Source organism: Hyperoodon ampullatus (assembly GCF_949752795.1).
Source record: "Hyperoodon ampullatus genome assembly, chromosome: 2".
Lineage (NCBI taxonomy): Eukaryota > Metazoa > Chordata > Mammalia > Artiodactyla > Ziphiidae > Hyperoodon > Hyperoodon ampullatus.
The window spans coordinates 67,923,866-67,940,675 of NC_136915.1; the positions used below are offsets into that span (position 1 = coordinate 67,923,866).

The 16,810-nt window shown below is 41.5% G+C and overlaps 1 protein-coding gene across 2 annotated transcripts in view; it reads left to right on the plus strand.

The window, feature by feature from the left end:
* Positions 1-1,139: 1,139 nt before the first annotated feature.
* ST6GALNAC5 (ST6 N-acetylgalactosaminide alpha-2,6-sialyltransferase 5) overlaps positions 1,140-16,810 on the plus strand; it is a gene marked incomplete at both ends in the record, with an annotated part of 175,049 nt that continues 159,378 nt past the window's right edge. For both annotated transcript variants that reach the window (XM_079698375.1, XM_079698376.1), the window contains 2 exons: positions 1,140-1,154; positions 1,948-2,145. In XM_079698375.1, the coding sequence (XP_079554501.1) occupies positions 1,140-1,154; positions 1,948-2,145 (213 nt within the window). The remainder of the gene's footprint in view (positions 1,155-1,947; positions 2,146-16,810) is intronic.

The following is a 16,810-nucleotide window of genomic DNA, read 5'->3' on the forward strand; positions in this document are numbered from 1 at the left end:
GAGCAATTTCACAAGAAATATGATTTTAACTAAATTAGACATTTAACAAATGCCATTTGTAATTCAACACGGGGCGGGAGGAGGGAGAGTATCCTTAAGACAAGCTATGGATGTGAATTTCCCGAGAAAAAACAAATGATTTTTAAAAAAATTTTAATTGAAGTTCTGAATGGGAAATTATGTACTGTCAGTGCAGTAGACCAACACAGGAGAGCACCAAAGGCCTTAGGATTCTTACAAAATAAGCAGTAAGCAGTTTTAGCTCTAGCAGCCAGAAATCTTTCATTTAAATTAGGCAGAATCTGCAGGTCCAGTTAATCCTGTGGATATGATGTGCTGAATGTTCTTAACACTTTTATATCATTTAGATGAACACTAGGAACCTCAAGGTTCTGATAGAAAAATGAACTATAATATTTAAAACAAGTAATGAATGAAATATTTTCGATGAAAATGAGGATATAAAGATTGCATGAGAATAACTCGATTTAAAAAGTAAGATTAAGGGGAAGAGAATATCAGAAAGCTTACAGTTGGAAAACTGAAACAATAATTTCTTTGAAAAAATTATTTCGTGACAGATTCCAACACGCTATGAACATAAACGCAAATGCTATAAATAGAGCTATTGACATTTGGGCTGTTGACTTGTTTTTATCAAAATCACAGAACAGAAATCGTAGTTTGCAAATTTTCAAATGGCTATCATGTTCAGAATCCGGTAGGGTTCTCCTTCCCTTTTACTTGATGACTTCATAAAAGATAAATAAGCCTTCGGACCAAGAGGTGGGTATATGGGCACGGTTAACTCTCTCGCCCCAGAAATTCTACTTGGCTGAAAAGATTATTATTTGGGGGCGGGAAGGGGGGAATGCAGAGGGCTTTAGGACCCGGCAGGCGGCGGTTGTGTAGATCGCTGAGAGACTACGAGGGTCCGGTTCAGCTTCAATTCTGTCTCTAATCTCTGCAACAGCGGCTCTTCCTGGGTCCCGCGGCTTTTCCTGCTCACTCAGCCGCGGCTGGAGGCCCGGCGAAAATCAGAGCCGTTTCCGCCCCCATCACCCACGATGGAAATCCTCCAAGAAAAAGTGGCCCCGGACTCGTGTGCCTGAGGATTCCGCACAAAAGAGGTGCCCAAAATGAAGACCCTGGTGGTGAGTCATTTGTTATAACTCCTCTGGGCAGAGGCGGGACCCCCGGGCGCAGCGTCCCCGGGGCGCACGGGAGAGCTCCGGGGTGCCTGACCCTGCGCTGCGAGGTCGCCCGTTACAAAGGGACAACTTTCCACCTGCTCCGCGTCCACTCCCGATTCCTCGCTTCAGCCTAGCTCGGAATCCCAGAGCCCGAATGGGAACTCGGGTTGCTGGGCTCCTGGATCTCCGGCGGGAGTTCCGAGCGGCCAGCGGAGAGCTAGAGAAGCCTTGGAGTGGTGGGCGCCTTGCTCGGGGATGGGGATGCCCTAACGAAACAACCTGGCAAAAAACTAAGAGCGGCGGGAAGGGGGGACCTTTGCAGACTTTCTTGGTTTCCTTGTCGGATTTCAAACTTGCAAGGATCGCCAAGGTAGAGCCCCACGGGTCCAGAAAGGAGAAGCTAGACATTCCAAAGCCGAGCTGGGGCAGAGGGCCCCCTCCCAAAGTGTGAGCCCACCCCTGCCCCCGCCGCCGGCGCGCTCTTCTTCGCGTAGCCGGGCGCCACGCACCACCTGTCCTCTGCCGAGGGATGCGGGAGGCGGCGGCGGCCCAGAGCAGCGACGCGCAGGGAGCATCCCCTGCCGTACGCAGGGCGACGGTGCCTCCTCTGCCGGGATGCGTGCTGCCAAGGTGGGACCCGGGCTACCCCCGCTGCCCCCGCCCGTCTGACCGTCGCGCCGGAGTCCCCGCCAGGCGCGCTCCTCCCGGGTCGGCGCTCAGCGACTCTCCTGTGCTCTCTCCCGCTCTCCCGCAGCGCCATGGTCTGGCAGTGTGTTTAGCGCTCACCACCATGTGCACCAGCTTGTTGCTCGTGTACAGCAGCCTAGGCGGCCAGAAGGAGCGGCCCCCGCAGCAGCAGCAGGCAGCGGCGACCGGCAGCCCCCCGCCGCACCCCGAGGCCCCCGCGGGACCGCGGCCACTGGACGGATACCTTGGCGTGGCGGACCACAAGGTGACAGCTTGCTCGTCAGCCTTCCCGCCACCCAACCTGGGGATCCCGCACACCTGAGCTTGCCCCCTTCCCCGGGGTTGGGAGGCGCCGTGAGTAGGTGCCATTCAGAGGCTGGAAGTGCGAGTGGACCCGCTGGGGTGGGACAAGATAGTTCCTACTTGGTGTGAATTTCTATTTGGAGCAGGAAGCAAAGTTTTTCCGGGAATAGGGATGAGATGGGTGCAAAGCCTAATTTCCTAACAGGAACTGTCCCTGGAATTAGAACCGCCTCATCCCCAGAATTGCAGCTATCGCTGGGTGCAGGGTTCCTGAAGCCTCGGGTTTGGCAGCCAAGTCGCGCCCTAGTGGGAGGAGACCCGGGAATGGCGCGGGTATCAGCCCGAGCTTACCTCCGACAGGGAACCGGAGGCTGAGTAGCAGCCAGTCCGCGGCCGCAGCTCAGGCTCGCAGACTCCTATCTGATCTCTGCTTCGGATGCTCTGGGCTAAATTACTACAGCCCTGGGGAGCGGCGCCCAGGCAAGCGCGGAAGGCTTGAGGCACAAACTCAGCTTCCATTGGCTTGAAACTCATCGTTGAGGGCCTATTTTCCTCTGCCTTCCGGGAAGCCGCTGCATGGCTTGGTTAATAATTAATAAGGTGAATTTTTAAGAAATTGAGCCTTCTTTCCCTGGAATAATAAATCTCTCGTTTCAGTGTGTGAAGCCTCTGGGAGAATCCTAATCAAGTTTCCTGATTCTGAAAAGATATTTTAATACAGTTTAAATGTATTCCCCATTATTTGAAGCTGCTAATATATTTTTATTAAAACACAATTCCATTCTGTATATGCCCTATAAAGCTAGAGGATTTCTTGAAACCACCCAGCTATTCTGCTTTTTGTATTACTAGGTTGTATGGTTGTGAACCAAAGTAATATTTAGCAGGTGCTCCTTTTGTGTGAAAAGATGGTTCTAACCATGCATGAAAAAGTCAAACTTTTTTAAAGTGGCAATCAAAATACTTCTACTCACTTGTGCAATGGATAATGCTAAGATTTTGGAGGATACAAAAGAATTTAAGGCAGGACGCAGCCTTTAGGGATCTTTGAATGCCTGCGGGAAAACAAACAACATACCGTGAAATGTGGATGGATGGATAGATGACAGAGAGACAGAGAGATAGACAGTAGATATAAATGTATAGGAAATACTGCATATAAACAGTTATTACTGTTGGAGTACAGAGATGAGAAAGATCTCTGCCCGGGTAGGATCAAGGAAAGTTTCTTTGAAAAAGTGGAACTTGCACTGGGAAGAATTCACGGAAGCAGAAAAGAGGGAGAGATTTCATTAGGAAGTGATTTACTGGGGAAGGTGCTGGTGGTAGATCTTAAATCAAAAGTAGAGTGGGCCATCAGTTTCACAATTTCTGTTTTCACAAGCTTCTGTTTTCTCTTTAAGTTGTTGATTGATTGCATACTTTGTATCTGCATGTTCAAGCAACCCATAAGGGCTGGAGTTCTAGAAAAGTTTGTGCATTGACTTCCCACTGTGGATGGATGTGGTGTTTATGTGTTTATAATGAATATATTGAACATGGTGGATTTTCATGGCTATTGTTTAGTGGAAATGGCTATCTAGCACTTGTGAAGCTTTGGTTAATAGGGGTGTCAAAAGGTAAATTTGCTGTAAGCTTTGATCTGCCTTTAGGAAAATATTGCTAATACTTCCCTTCCTGTGCTCTCCTGCTGGACAGACACCAGCTAAGAATATTGATAGCCTAAGTCAAAATATGATGCCCTCATGTTCTTTTTCAAAACAGTATTTATTCACACAAATATGTGGGATTCCATTTTCAATGTATCAGAGCCTTATTTCATTAAAATGAAGAACAGACCTTTTGGGGAAGGTATGTGGGAACTCTGTATGAGAAATTGAGATAATCTGTAGTGAAGGGTTTTGTAAACTGTGAAGTGTTATGTGAATGATACCTATGTGTGGAAGACCTTGAAATTCTTAGCAGAGAATTAAAAATGTGACCAGGAAGGTCTTAGCAGATAAAACCAATAAAATTCTTTCATAGAAAACCAACCTCTCACAAAATTCCATACCCAAAGGGTTCAACAAAGTTTACCCTACCTCAAGCAAAGGAACAAATGCAAATATTAAAATCTATGCCTTCTTTTTAGGCATTATTTCAATTGTCTCACTGAAGGAAATGTAAACTTCTGCTCAGAATGTAGTCACTTTACTGCTACTATTTAACTGGCCGGAAGTTCGGCAGTTTCATTTCCAATGGCTGTCTGAAGGTGCATGTGTAAAACGTTTATGTCTTCTCCCAAAATTGCTGTTTAGGTTTACTTGCGATCTTCCTATCGTCTTGCTTAAGCAGAGGTAGAAATCATTTGTTAGACTATTACTAGGATGTTTTTTTCCAGTTAACACAGGGGATGATAAATGAAAGCTTTTCGATTCTTCTTATGTTGCCAGATGATACTCTGATTGCTTTTTTGTCCCGCTCTCACATCAAGCTTTAGAAAAATTATAGGATATGCTGAATGTGATGGCCACCAAGCCATATGCTGCTGCATATTGAATCAGAATTCCAACAGACTTTCAATTGGCCATTGATTTACTGAATCTGGAGAGAGTTACAGATACCATTTAGGAAAACGTTCACATCTCCATGGCTAGAGGTACCAAAGTCTGATAAATATGTAGTGTTTTTGTTCAGTTACATGATGGCATTAACATTATAACTCCAAGATTAAATTCAACAGGTGGTCCTGATCCTCAGCACCTGAATTTCACAAATTACTGCCTGCCTGCAATGATAGTCTTGTCTCATATGCTGCAGACTGAATTACTGTTGAGATTAAATCACTATGTGCTTTTGTTGAAAGACACGCTGCAAGTCAAGCCAGTGATGAGCAATATGTGTTGAAGCTTAAAATATCACTTTCCATGGTCGTATTCCCTACTTCCTCTTTCACAAACGATGCTAGCGGAAATTGTAATTCCAGTATGACTAAGTAAGTGAAGGCTACTTGGAGTTTCTTGTGATAATGAAACCATTTCATTTTCTCTTAGATAGATTTTTTTCTCTTCATTCCCAACCCTTCCCCTGACCTTTTCCCACAAATGTTCCACCAACTCATTTCCATCTCATTACATGTCTGTCACTGCAGCTACTGTATCTGCATCCTGCCATTTCCTGGTCCCCGATTTTGGAAGCCATTGATTTCTAATCAGATCTTCCAGATCTAAGCAAAGAAGTCAATCTTCATGGCTTGGAGAAACTTCTGCCTTTAGAACTGCAGCATAATGTATAATCAAACTAAAACACACATGCACACACACACACACACACACACACACACACACACTCACTCACTAAATCAAGCAACCCTCAGAGGAAAGCTCCAAGTCTCCCAGCAGAGTGGAAGGGGGCATGAAGCACATTATGTGTTCCGTCTGGGTTGGCTCTGGGTAGATAAAGTCATTTGCCATCTGGTGGACCCTGTGAAATGAAACTGTGAGACGAGTCCCATTTCCAGTGGGCCGGAGCCCTTTCACAGAAGGCCCACTTGTCACCTGGCTTGCCCTCTTCTTAGGTGGCTTATGAAAAAGCAGTGATAATGGGGCCTGAAGCTGAGCTGCTATCTCCTCGCTTCGGTAGTAGTCCCCAAGAATGGATTTTACACGTACTGGTGACATGCTTGCCCTTGATTCTTCCTTTCCTTAAGCACTCAGTTATTCAGACAAAACCAAACTGCTTAGAGGTTTAATACTATCAGTATTAATTGGTAGATGTCCAGTTGGAATGATAAGACAAGTCAATGCAAGAGTTGAAAAGTAATTCAAAACCGGAAAAAAAGGTATATGCCATAAAACTTACGTTGAAATTATGGCGTAAGAATTCTTCCTTTAGAGAGTTATATACATTCTCAAATATAAGTTTACACCATTTATTAGACCCTGTTATATAATATTTGAGGCATCCAATTAATGATAAATAATTTGGATCTCAAAGAAATTTAAAGTGAGCTTATTTTCAGTGCTCAAGTATTACAAAATGTAATCTGCCAATGATAACAAAACTGTGTTATCACAAAGCGTCAACCAAATGGAATCATGAAATGAACTGTTTTTTATGGGAGAAGAGTTCCAATAACGTGGGTGTTTTTAACTGGAGAAGTTAAACTATTTTAACATTTACTGAATAGTTAACCTTCCTTAATTCTGAAACCAGGAGTATTTCTCCACCTTCCCACAGGAGTAATCCCAAGATACTTTTATGCCAAAGCCCAAATTGTACCCAGCAGATGGTCTGACCTAACTCCCTCTCAAGTTTCAGGCATTCTGGCCTCCTTGCTGATCCTTGGACACTCATTCTGCCTCAGAACCTTTGCACTTGCTGTTTCATCTCCCTGGAAAGCTCTCACTCAAGATCTTTTGCATGGTTGATTTCTTATGGTCATTTAGTCCTCAGATCACATATCGTCTTCTTGTGTAACACACTCTTTAAATAGCCCCCTTCTCACGAGTCATTCTCTATCATACCAGCCTGTTTTATTTTCCTTACAATACTTAACAATATCTGAAATAATCTTAAAGTTTACTTGTCTCTTGTCTGCCATCCCCCCAAGTAGAATCCAAGTGCTCTGATATCAAAGCATCTGATACATCTTGTTGACCAGTTTAAATCCAGGCCCTAATACTTGGCCATTGGTGGGCACACAATAAGTATTTATGGAAGGAAAGAAGAACGCAGGGCGTATTGGGAGTGTGGTATCCCTGGAGAAGGACAAAGCTGCCTTACCTTATGTCAAGTCCTTTCTCTGCAAGACACATCAGTGCAGTCCCAGGCCCTGGTATGTCTCATCTTTCCTAAATTTGATTTACTCCTCCTCCTCCTAATAATGATAATAGGAAATGATTTGAAACATAAATGGGAATGAGATTTGGGAATCTACCATTTTAATAGGCTTCCCTTATGGTTCTTGTGCATGTTAAAGTTTGAGAATCATCATTTGAAACGTTTTTAATCATCATAGTGTGTAGTTCTGTAGCTAATGTCTGGGTTTTTGAACTACTCATAGCCCTTAGTAAATATTCATTGAAGGCCTAATCATTGCAAAATTCCAGGGTATCCTGGAAGAAGAGCACAGTCCCTGCCCTCAAAGAACCTTTGATCTTATTGGAAAGAAAAGACAAAGAAGCAAGAAAGATTAAATAATAAAGCAAGTCCTAAATAATAATATGAAACCAAGAAACAATACATCAAGGCACGGACACTAAAAAGGGGGCAATTTCTGTGATCTTTCTCATCTATAAAGTAAGTTAGATACTGTTGTTACCTTAGAAGTTATAAAACTTTGAAACTAAAATTCTATTATTCATTAGCCCTTTTAAATATATGGCTTCGTTCTGGCTTCCTTTCTCTCATTGGTTGTGAAAAAGAGTTATTAGAAAAAGAGCTATTTCAAGTCAAAGAGCTATTAATGTTAAGCCCAAGCATTCCCACTTACAGATGTTTTGGAAAAGTCAGATTCAGTGACAAACGTGTGTAGAGTCACAGTGGAAAGTTCCGTCTGCACTTAGACTGACTTTGCCAAGAACAGATTAAGATGCTTTGATCTGTTTTCTACTCATTAGCAGGGTGATGTTATTTGACTGTTTACAGAGGATGTGTCCTAACATAAAATATGTGTCCTAAAGGAAAATCTGTAATTGCTGGGATATTGTGCTTTCTTTCTTTTTTTAAAAACATCTTTATTGGAGTATAATTGCTTTACAATGTGTGTTAGTTTCTGCTGTATAACAAAGTGAATCAGCTATACATAAACATATATCCCCATATCTCCTCCCTCTTGCGTCTCCCTCCCACCCTCCGTATCCTACCCCTCTGGGTGGACATAAAGCAATAAGCTGATCTCCCTGTGCTATGTGGCTGCTTCCCACTAGCTATCCATTTTACATTTGGTAGTGTATATAATGCCCATGGCACTCTCTTACTTCGTCCCAGCTTCCCCTTCCCCCTCGCCATGTCTTCAAGTCCATTCTCTACATCTGCATCTTTATTCCTGTCCTGCCCCTACGTTCTTCAGAACCTTTTCTTTTTTAGATACTATATATAAGTGTTAGCATACAGTATTTGTTTTTCTCTTTCTGACTTACTTCACTCTGTATGACAGTCTCTAGGTCCATCCACCGCACTATAAATAACTCAATTTCGTTTCTTTTTATGGCTGAGTAATATTCCATTGTATACATGTGCCACATCTTCTTTATCCATTCATCTGTCGACGGACACTTAGGTTGCTTCCATGTTCTGCCTATTGTAAATAGAACTGCAGTGAACATTGTGGTACATGACTCTTTTTGAATTATTGTTTTACTCGTATGGTAGTTTTAGTTTTTTAAGGAACCTCCATACTGTTCTCCACAGTGGCTGTATCAATTTACATTCCCACCAACAGTGCAAGAGGGTTCCCTTTTCTCCCCACCCTCTCCAGCATTTATTGTTTCTAGATTTTTGATGATGGCCATTCTGACTGGTGTGAGGTGATACCTCATTGCAGTTTTGATTTGCATTTCTCTAATGATTAGTGATGTTGAGCATCCTTTCATGTGTTTGTTGGCAATCTGTATATCTTCTTTGGAGAAATGTCTATTTAGGTCCTCTGCCCATTTTTGGATTGGGTTGTTTGTTTTTTTGATATTGAGCTGTATAACCTGCCTGTATAATTTGGAGATTAATCCTTTGTCAGTTGCTTCACTTGCAAATATTTTCTCCCATTCTGAGTGCTGTCTTTTCGACTTGTTTATGATTTCCTTTCCTGTGCAAAAGCTTTTAAGTTTCATTAGGTCCCATTTGTTTATTTTTGTTTTTATTTCCATTTCTCTAGGAGGTGGGTCAAAAAGGATCTTGCTGTGATTTATGTCATAGAGTGTTCTGCCTATGTTTTCCTCTAAGAGTTTGATAGTGTCTGGCCTTACATTTAGGTCTTCAATCCATTTTGAGTTTATTTTTGTGTATGGTGATAGGGAGTGTTCTAATTTCATTCTTTTATATGTAGGTGTCCAGTTTTCCCAGCACCACTTATTGAAGAGGCTGTCTTTTCTCCATTGTATATTCTTGCCTCCTTTATCAAAGATAAGGTGACAACATGTTTGTGGGTTTACCTCTGGGCTTTCTATTCTGTTCCATTAATCTATATTTCTGTTTTTGTGCCAGTACCATACTGTCTTGATTACTGTAGCTTTGTAGTATAGTCTGAAGTACAGGAAACTGATTCCTCTAGCTCCATTTTTCTTTCTCAAGATTGCTTCGGCTATGTGTTTGCATACAAATTGTGAAATTTTTTGTTCTAGTTCTGTGAAAAATGCCATTGGTAGTTTGATAGGGATTGCACTGGATCTGCAGATTGCTTTGGGTAGTATAGTCATTTTCACAATGTTGATTCTTCCAATCCAAGAACATGGTATATCTCTCTATCTGTTTGTATCATCTTTAATTTCTTTCATCAGTGTCTTATAGTTTTCTGTATACAGGTCTTTTGTCTCCCTAGGTAGGTTTATTCCTAGGTATTTTATTCTTTTTGTTGCAGTGGTAAATGGGAGCGTTTCCTTAATTTCGCTTTCAGATTTTTCATCATTCGTCTTTAGGAATGCAAGAGATTTCTGTGCATTAATTTTATAACCTGTTACTTTACCAAGTTCATTGATTAGCTCTAGTAGTTTTCTGGTAGCATCTTTGTGATTCTCTATGTCTAGTATCATGTCATCTGCAAACAGTGACAGTTTTACTTCTTCTTTTCTGATTTGGATTCCTTTTATTTCTTTGCTGTCTCTGATTGCTGTGGCTAAAACTTCCAAAACTGTGTTGAATAATAGTGGTGAGAGTGGGCAACCTTGTCTTCTTCTGGATCTTAGTGGAAATGCTTTCAGTTTCTCACCATTGAAAACGATGTTGGCTGTGGGTTTGCCATATATGGCCTTTATTATGTTGAGGTAAGTTCTCTCTATGCCTAGTTTCTGGAGAGTTTTTATCATAAATCGGTGTTGAATTTTGTCAAAAGCTTTTTCTGCATCTATTGAGATGATCATATGGTTTTTATTCTTCAATTTGTTAATATGGTGTATCACATTGATTGATTTGCATATATTGAAAAATCTTGCATTCCTGGGATAAACCCCACTTGATCATGGTGTATGATCCTTTTAATGTTCTGTTGGATTCTGTTTGCTAGTATTTTGTTGAGGATTTTTGCATCTATATTCATCAGTGAGATTGGCCTGTAGTTTTCCTTTTTTTGCATGACATCTTTGTCTGGTTTTGGTATCAGGGTGATGTTGGCCTCATAGAATGAGTTTGGGAGTGTTCCTCCCTCTGCTACGTTTAGGAAGAGTTTGAGAAGGATAGGTGTTAGCTCTTCTCTAAATGTTTGATAGAATTCACCTGTGAAGCCATCTGGTCCTGGGCTTTTGTTTGTTGGAAGATTTTTCATCACAGTTTCAATTTCAGTGCTTGTGATTGGTGTGTTTATATTTTCTATTTCTTCCTGGTTCAGTCTTGGGAGGTTGTGCTTTTCTAAGAATTTGTCCGTTTCTTCTGGGTTGTTTATTTGATTTGCATATAGTTGCTTGTAGTAATCTCTCATGATCCTTTGTATTTCTGCACTGTCAGTTGTTACTTCTCCATTTTCATTTCTAATTCTATTGATTTGAATCTTCTCCCTTATTTTCTTGATGAGTCTGGCTAATAGTTTATCAATTTTGTTTATCTTCTCAAAGAACCCACGTTTAGTTTTATTTATTTCTGATCTGATCTTTATGATTTCCTTCCTTCTGCTGAGTTTGGGTTTTTTTTTTTTTCTTCATTCTCTAATTGCTTTATGTGTAAGGTTAGGTTGTTTATTTGAGATGTTTCTTGTTTCTTGAGGTAGGATTGTATTGCTATAAACTTCCCTCTTAGAACTGCTTTTGCTGCATCCCGTAGGTTTTGGGCTGTCGTGTTTTCATTGTCATTTGTTTATAGATATTTTTAAATTTTCTCTTTGATTTCTTCAGTGATCTCTTGGTTATTTAGTAGTGTATTGTTTAGCATCCATGTGTTTGTATTTTTTACAGATTTTTTCCTGTAATTGATATCTAGTCTTATAGCGTTGTGGTCAGAAAAGATACTTTATATGATTTCAATTTTCTTAAATTTACCAAGGATTGATTTGTGACCCAAGATATTATGCATCCTGGAGAATGTTCCATGAGCACTTGACAAGAAAGTGTATTCTGTTGTTTTTGGATGGAATTTCCTTTAATTTTCAGTTAAGTCCATATTGTTTCACATGTCATTTAAAGCTTGTGTTTCCTTATTTATTTTCATTTTGGGTGTTCTGTCCATTGGTGAAATTGGGGTGTTAAAGTCCCCTACTATGATTGTGTTACTGTCAACTTCCCCATTTATGGCTGTTAGCATTTGCCTTATGTATTCAGGTGCTCCTATGTTGGGTGCATAAATATTTAAAATTGTTATATCTTCTTCTTGGATTGATCCCTTAATCATTATGTACTGTCCTTCTTTGCCTCTTGTAGTGGTCTATATTTTAAAGTCTAGTTTGTCTGATATGAGAATTGCTACTCCAGCTTTCTTTTGATTTCCATTTAACTGGAATATCTTTTTCCATCCCCTCACTTTCAGTCTGTATGTGTCCCTAGGTCTGAAGTGGGTCTCTTGTAGACAACATATATACAGGACTTTTTTTTTTTTTTTTAAGATGTTGGGGGTAGGAGTTTTTTTTATTAATTCATTAATTTTTTTTTTTGCTGTGTTGGGTCTTCGTTTCTGTGTGAGGGCTTTCTCTAGTTGTGGCAAGCGGGGGCCACTCTTCATCGCAGTGCGCAGGCCTCTCACTATCACGGCCTCTCTTGCTGTGGAGCACAGGCTCCAGACACGCAGGCTCAATAGTTGTGGCTCATGGGCCTAGTTGATCCGCGGCATGTGGGATCTTCCCAGACCAGGGCTCGAACCCGTGTCCCCTGCATTAGCAGGCAGATTCTCAACCACTGCGCCACCAGGGAAGCCCAGGACTTGTTTTTGTATCCATTCACCCAGTCTATGTCTTTTGGTTAGAGGACTTAATCCATTTACACTTAAGGTAGTTATCCATATGTGTGTTCCTATTACCATTTGCTTAATTGTTTTGGGCTTGTTATTGTAGGTCTTTTCCTTCTCTTGTGTTTCGTTCCTAGAGAAGTTTCTTTAGGATTTGTTGTAAAGCTGGTTTGATGGTGCTGAATTGTCTTAGCCTTTGCTTGTCTGTAAAGGTTTTAATTTCCCCGTCGAATCTGAATGAGGTCCTTGCTGGGTAGAGTAATCTTGGTTGTAGTTTTTCCTTTTCCTCACTTTAAATATGTCCTGCCACTCCCTTCTGGCCTGCAGAGTTTCTGTTGAGAAATCAGCTGTTAACCTTATGGGGATTCCCTTGTATGTTATTTGTTGCTTTTCCCTTGATGCTTTTAATATTTTTTCTTTGTATTTAATTTTTGATAGTTTGATTAATATGTGTCTTGGAGTGTTTTTCCTTGGATTTATCCTGTATGGGACTCTCTGCACTTCCTGGACTTGATTGACTATTTCCTTTCCCATATAAGGGAAGTTTTCAACTATAATCTCTTCAAATATTTCTCAGTCCCTTTCTTTTTCTCTTCTTCTGGGACCCCTATAGTTTGAAATTGGTACGTTTAGTGTTGTCCCAGAGGTCTCTGAGACTGTCCTCAATTCTTTTCATTCTTTTTTCTTTATTCTGCTCTGCAGTAGTTATTTCCACTATTTTATCTTCCAAGTCGCTTATCCGTTCTTCTGCCTCAGTTATTCTGCTATTGATTCTTCCTAGAGAATTTTAAATTTCATTTATTGTGTTGTTCATCATTGTTTGTTTGCTCTCTAGTTTTTCTAGGTTTTTGTTAAATGTTTCTTGTATTTTTTCCATTCTATTTCAAAGATTTTGGATCATCATTACTATCATTACTCTGAATACTTTTTCAGGTAGACTGCCTATTTCCTCTTCATTTGTTTGGTCTGGTGGGTTTTTACATTGCTCTTTCATCTGCTGTGTATTTCTCTGTCTTCTCATTTTGCTTAACTTACTGTGTTTAGGGTCTCCTTTCTGCAGCCTGCAGGTTCGTAGTTCCCATTGTTTTTGATGTCTACCCCCAGTGGGTAAGGTTGGTTCAGTGGGTTGTGTAGGCTTCCTGGTGGAGGGGACTTGTGCCTGTGTTCTGGTGGATGAGGCTGGATCTTGCCTTTCTGGTGGGCAGGACTGCATCAAGTGGTGTGTTTTGGTGTGTCTGTGAACTTACTATGATTTTAGGCAGCCTCTCTACTAATGGGTTGGGTTGTGTTCCTCTCTTGCTAGTTGTTTGGCATAGGGTGTCCAGCACTGTAGCTTGCTGGTCATTGAGTGGAGCTGGGTCTTAGCATTGAGATGGATATCTCTGAGAGAGCTTTTGCCATTTGATATTATGTCGGGCGGGGAGGTCTCTGGTGGACCAATGTCCTGAACTCGGCTCTGCCACCTCAGAGGCTCAGGCCTGACACTTGGCTGGAGCACCAAGACTCTGTCAGCCACATGGCTCACAAGAAAAGGGAGAAAAAAGAAAGAAAGAAAGAAAGAAAGTAAAATAAATAAAATAAAATAAAGTTACTAAATAAAAAAATTAAAAAATATTAAAAATAATTAAAAAGTAATAAAAAGAAAAAGAATGAGAGCATAACCAAACCAAAAAACAAATCCGCCAATGATAAGAAGTGCTAAAAACTATACAAAAAACCCCTCAGACAGACAGAACCCTAGGACAAATGCTAAAAGCAAAGCTATACAGACAAAATCACACAAAACATACACATACACAGTCACAAAAGGAGAAAAAGGAAAAATATATATATTAGAAAAAAAGAAGGAAGAGAGCAACCAAATCAATAAACAAATCTACCAGTGATAGTAAGCTCTAAATACTAAACTAAGATAAATATTAAATCAGAAACAAGTTAGTTGCAGAAAGCAAACCCAAAGTCTACAGTTGCTCCCAAAGTCGACCTCCTCAATTTTGGATGATTCGTTGTCTATTCAGGAATTCCACAGCTGAAGGGTACATCAGTCTGACTGTGGAGATTTAATCTGCTGGTCCTGAGGCTGCTGGGAGAGATTTCCCTTTCTCTTCTTTGTTCGCACAGCTCCTGGGGTTCAGCTTTGGATTAGCCCCTGCCTCTGCATGTAGGTCATCTGAGAGCGTCTTCTCCTTGCCCAGACAGGATGGGTTTAAAGTAGCAGCTGATTAGGGGGCTCTGGTTAACTCAGGCCAGGGGGAGGGAGAGATACAGAATGCGGGGCGAGCCTGAGGCAGCAGAGGCCAGTGTGTCATTGCAACAGCCTGAGGCATGATGTGTGTTCTCCTGGGGAAGTTGTCCCTGGATCACGGGACCCTGGCAGTGGTGGGCGGCACAGGCTCCCGGGAGGGGAGTTGTGGATAGTGACCTGTGCTTATGCACAGGCTTCTTGGTGGCTGCAGCGGCAGCCTTAGCATTTCATGCCCATCTCTGGGGTCCATGCTGATAGCCGCAGCTCACACCCATCTCTGGAGCTCGTTTAGGTGGTGCTCTGAATCCCCTCTCCTCACACACCCCAAAACAATGGTCTCTTGCCTCTTAGGCAAGTCCAAACTTTTTCCCAGACTCCCTCCTGGCTAGCTGTGGTGCACTAGCCCCCTTCAGGCTGTGTTCACGCAGCCAACCCCAGTCCTTTCCCTGGGGTCTGACCTCCAAAGCTGGAGCCTCGGCTTCTAGTCCCCACCCACCCTGGCGGGTGAGCAGACAAGCCTCTCAGGCTGGTGAGGGCTGGTCGGCACTGATCATCTATGCGGGAATCTCTCCGCTTTTCCCTCTGCACCCCTGTTGCTATGCTCTCCTCCATGGCACCGAAGCTTCCCCCTCCCCGCCACCCCCCACCCCCGTCTCCGTTAGTGAAAGGGCTTCCTAGTGTGTGGACACCTTTCCTTCTTCACAGCTCCCTCCCACTGGTGCAGGTCCTGTCCCTATTCTTTTGTCTCTGTTTTTTTCTTTTTTCTTTTGTCCTACCCAGGTATGTGGGGAGTTTCTTGCCTTTTGGGAAGACTGAGGTCTTCTGCCAGCATTCAGTAGGTGTTCTGTAGGAGTTGTTCTACATGTAGATGTATTTTTGATGTATTTGTGGGGAGAAAGGTGATCTCTATGTCTTACTCCTCCACCATCTTGAAGCTCTGCCAGCATGAATTAATTTTAAGTTCAAAATATTTAATCTCTTTATGATTCTCCTTTGGCATGGCATAGGATCTCCTGGACGCTTGAAGGGAGTGAACCCTCTTACCCTGTTCACATGTGTCTGTAACATATGGTGACTATATTTCCAAACCAAATCTCATAATTCATGGTATGATGATTTTGAACATAATTGTGTTGGCCACAAGACAGAATATTTGCAATCAGATCCATCCTGGAAACATGAGATCTGTTATAGAGGGGACTTTCCTTATCTCTGAAGTCAAACAGCAGCTCAGTATAATTCCTGTCCTGCAAATATTGGGATAAAGAGAGATTAAAGATGAGAAAAGACTGAAACATTAAAACCCATCATCAATCAATAAATGATTCTGGAACCCTTCTATACACCTATTACATAGCCTTTGATCAGCTGTGAAGGATCTTAGATATAGAAAGACAAGGAGTGATTATTTCATAAATAATAATATTATAACCCATACCTTGTGATTCAAGAGAAGAATCCCCTTGTGAGTCAGTAGATTTATGTTCAAATGATCAATAAAAACTTGGGTATGGGGGCATTTATGAGATGTACTCAGATTCCTCTTCATAAGCTCTTTTAGTCTTAAACTCTTAGTGTGGGCCTGGGACAAATAAATATTTTCATTGCATGCTCTATTCAATATGGTTTCCCAAATAAAAGCCACAGGCATGAATAGGCTCAGTTTAGACAGTATATCGGCAGGGAAGCCTTCCTGGACTTGTAGCTCAGGATAGATCTGAGCTGTGTGTTTTGTCATCATAGCCAACATCTCATGATAATACTTATTCTGGTTGATTGTCATTTCTTGTCTAAAATTGTCTGCTTTCTCAGCTTGACTCGTGGAGTCTGGGAATTTTTTCTCTTTTTTTGTCATTGAATTCCCAGCCTGGCATATAATGGGTCTTCAATAAGTATTCATTGAATAAATAAGTGTATCTATATGAAGATTTTATATTTCTTCTAAAATAAGACTGTTTCTGACTGCTTGGAGTTACTGACAAGGAATAGCTACACATCATAAATGTCCATTTCTCCAGCCACAATTTGTAGCTCTGTAACTATTTTATTTCTACTTTCTTGTACTAATCAGAGCTCTTAAGGCATACTCAAAATTTTAGAGCTAGAATGAAAACTTCAAAATTATCAAAAGGAATTCAAGGGTGGTCATGCGATTTGCCCAAAGTCGAGGGTTAGTGGCAGTGCTAGGGCTAAAATGTGGGTCTCTAATGTGAATATCATTACCGTAAGGGAAATTCAGTGCCAGTATATTCTAAGCCGTGACTCAACATTATTTGAACGGAATTTATTAAAATGAAGAGCCTAGGCCTATCCAGTTATTGGA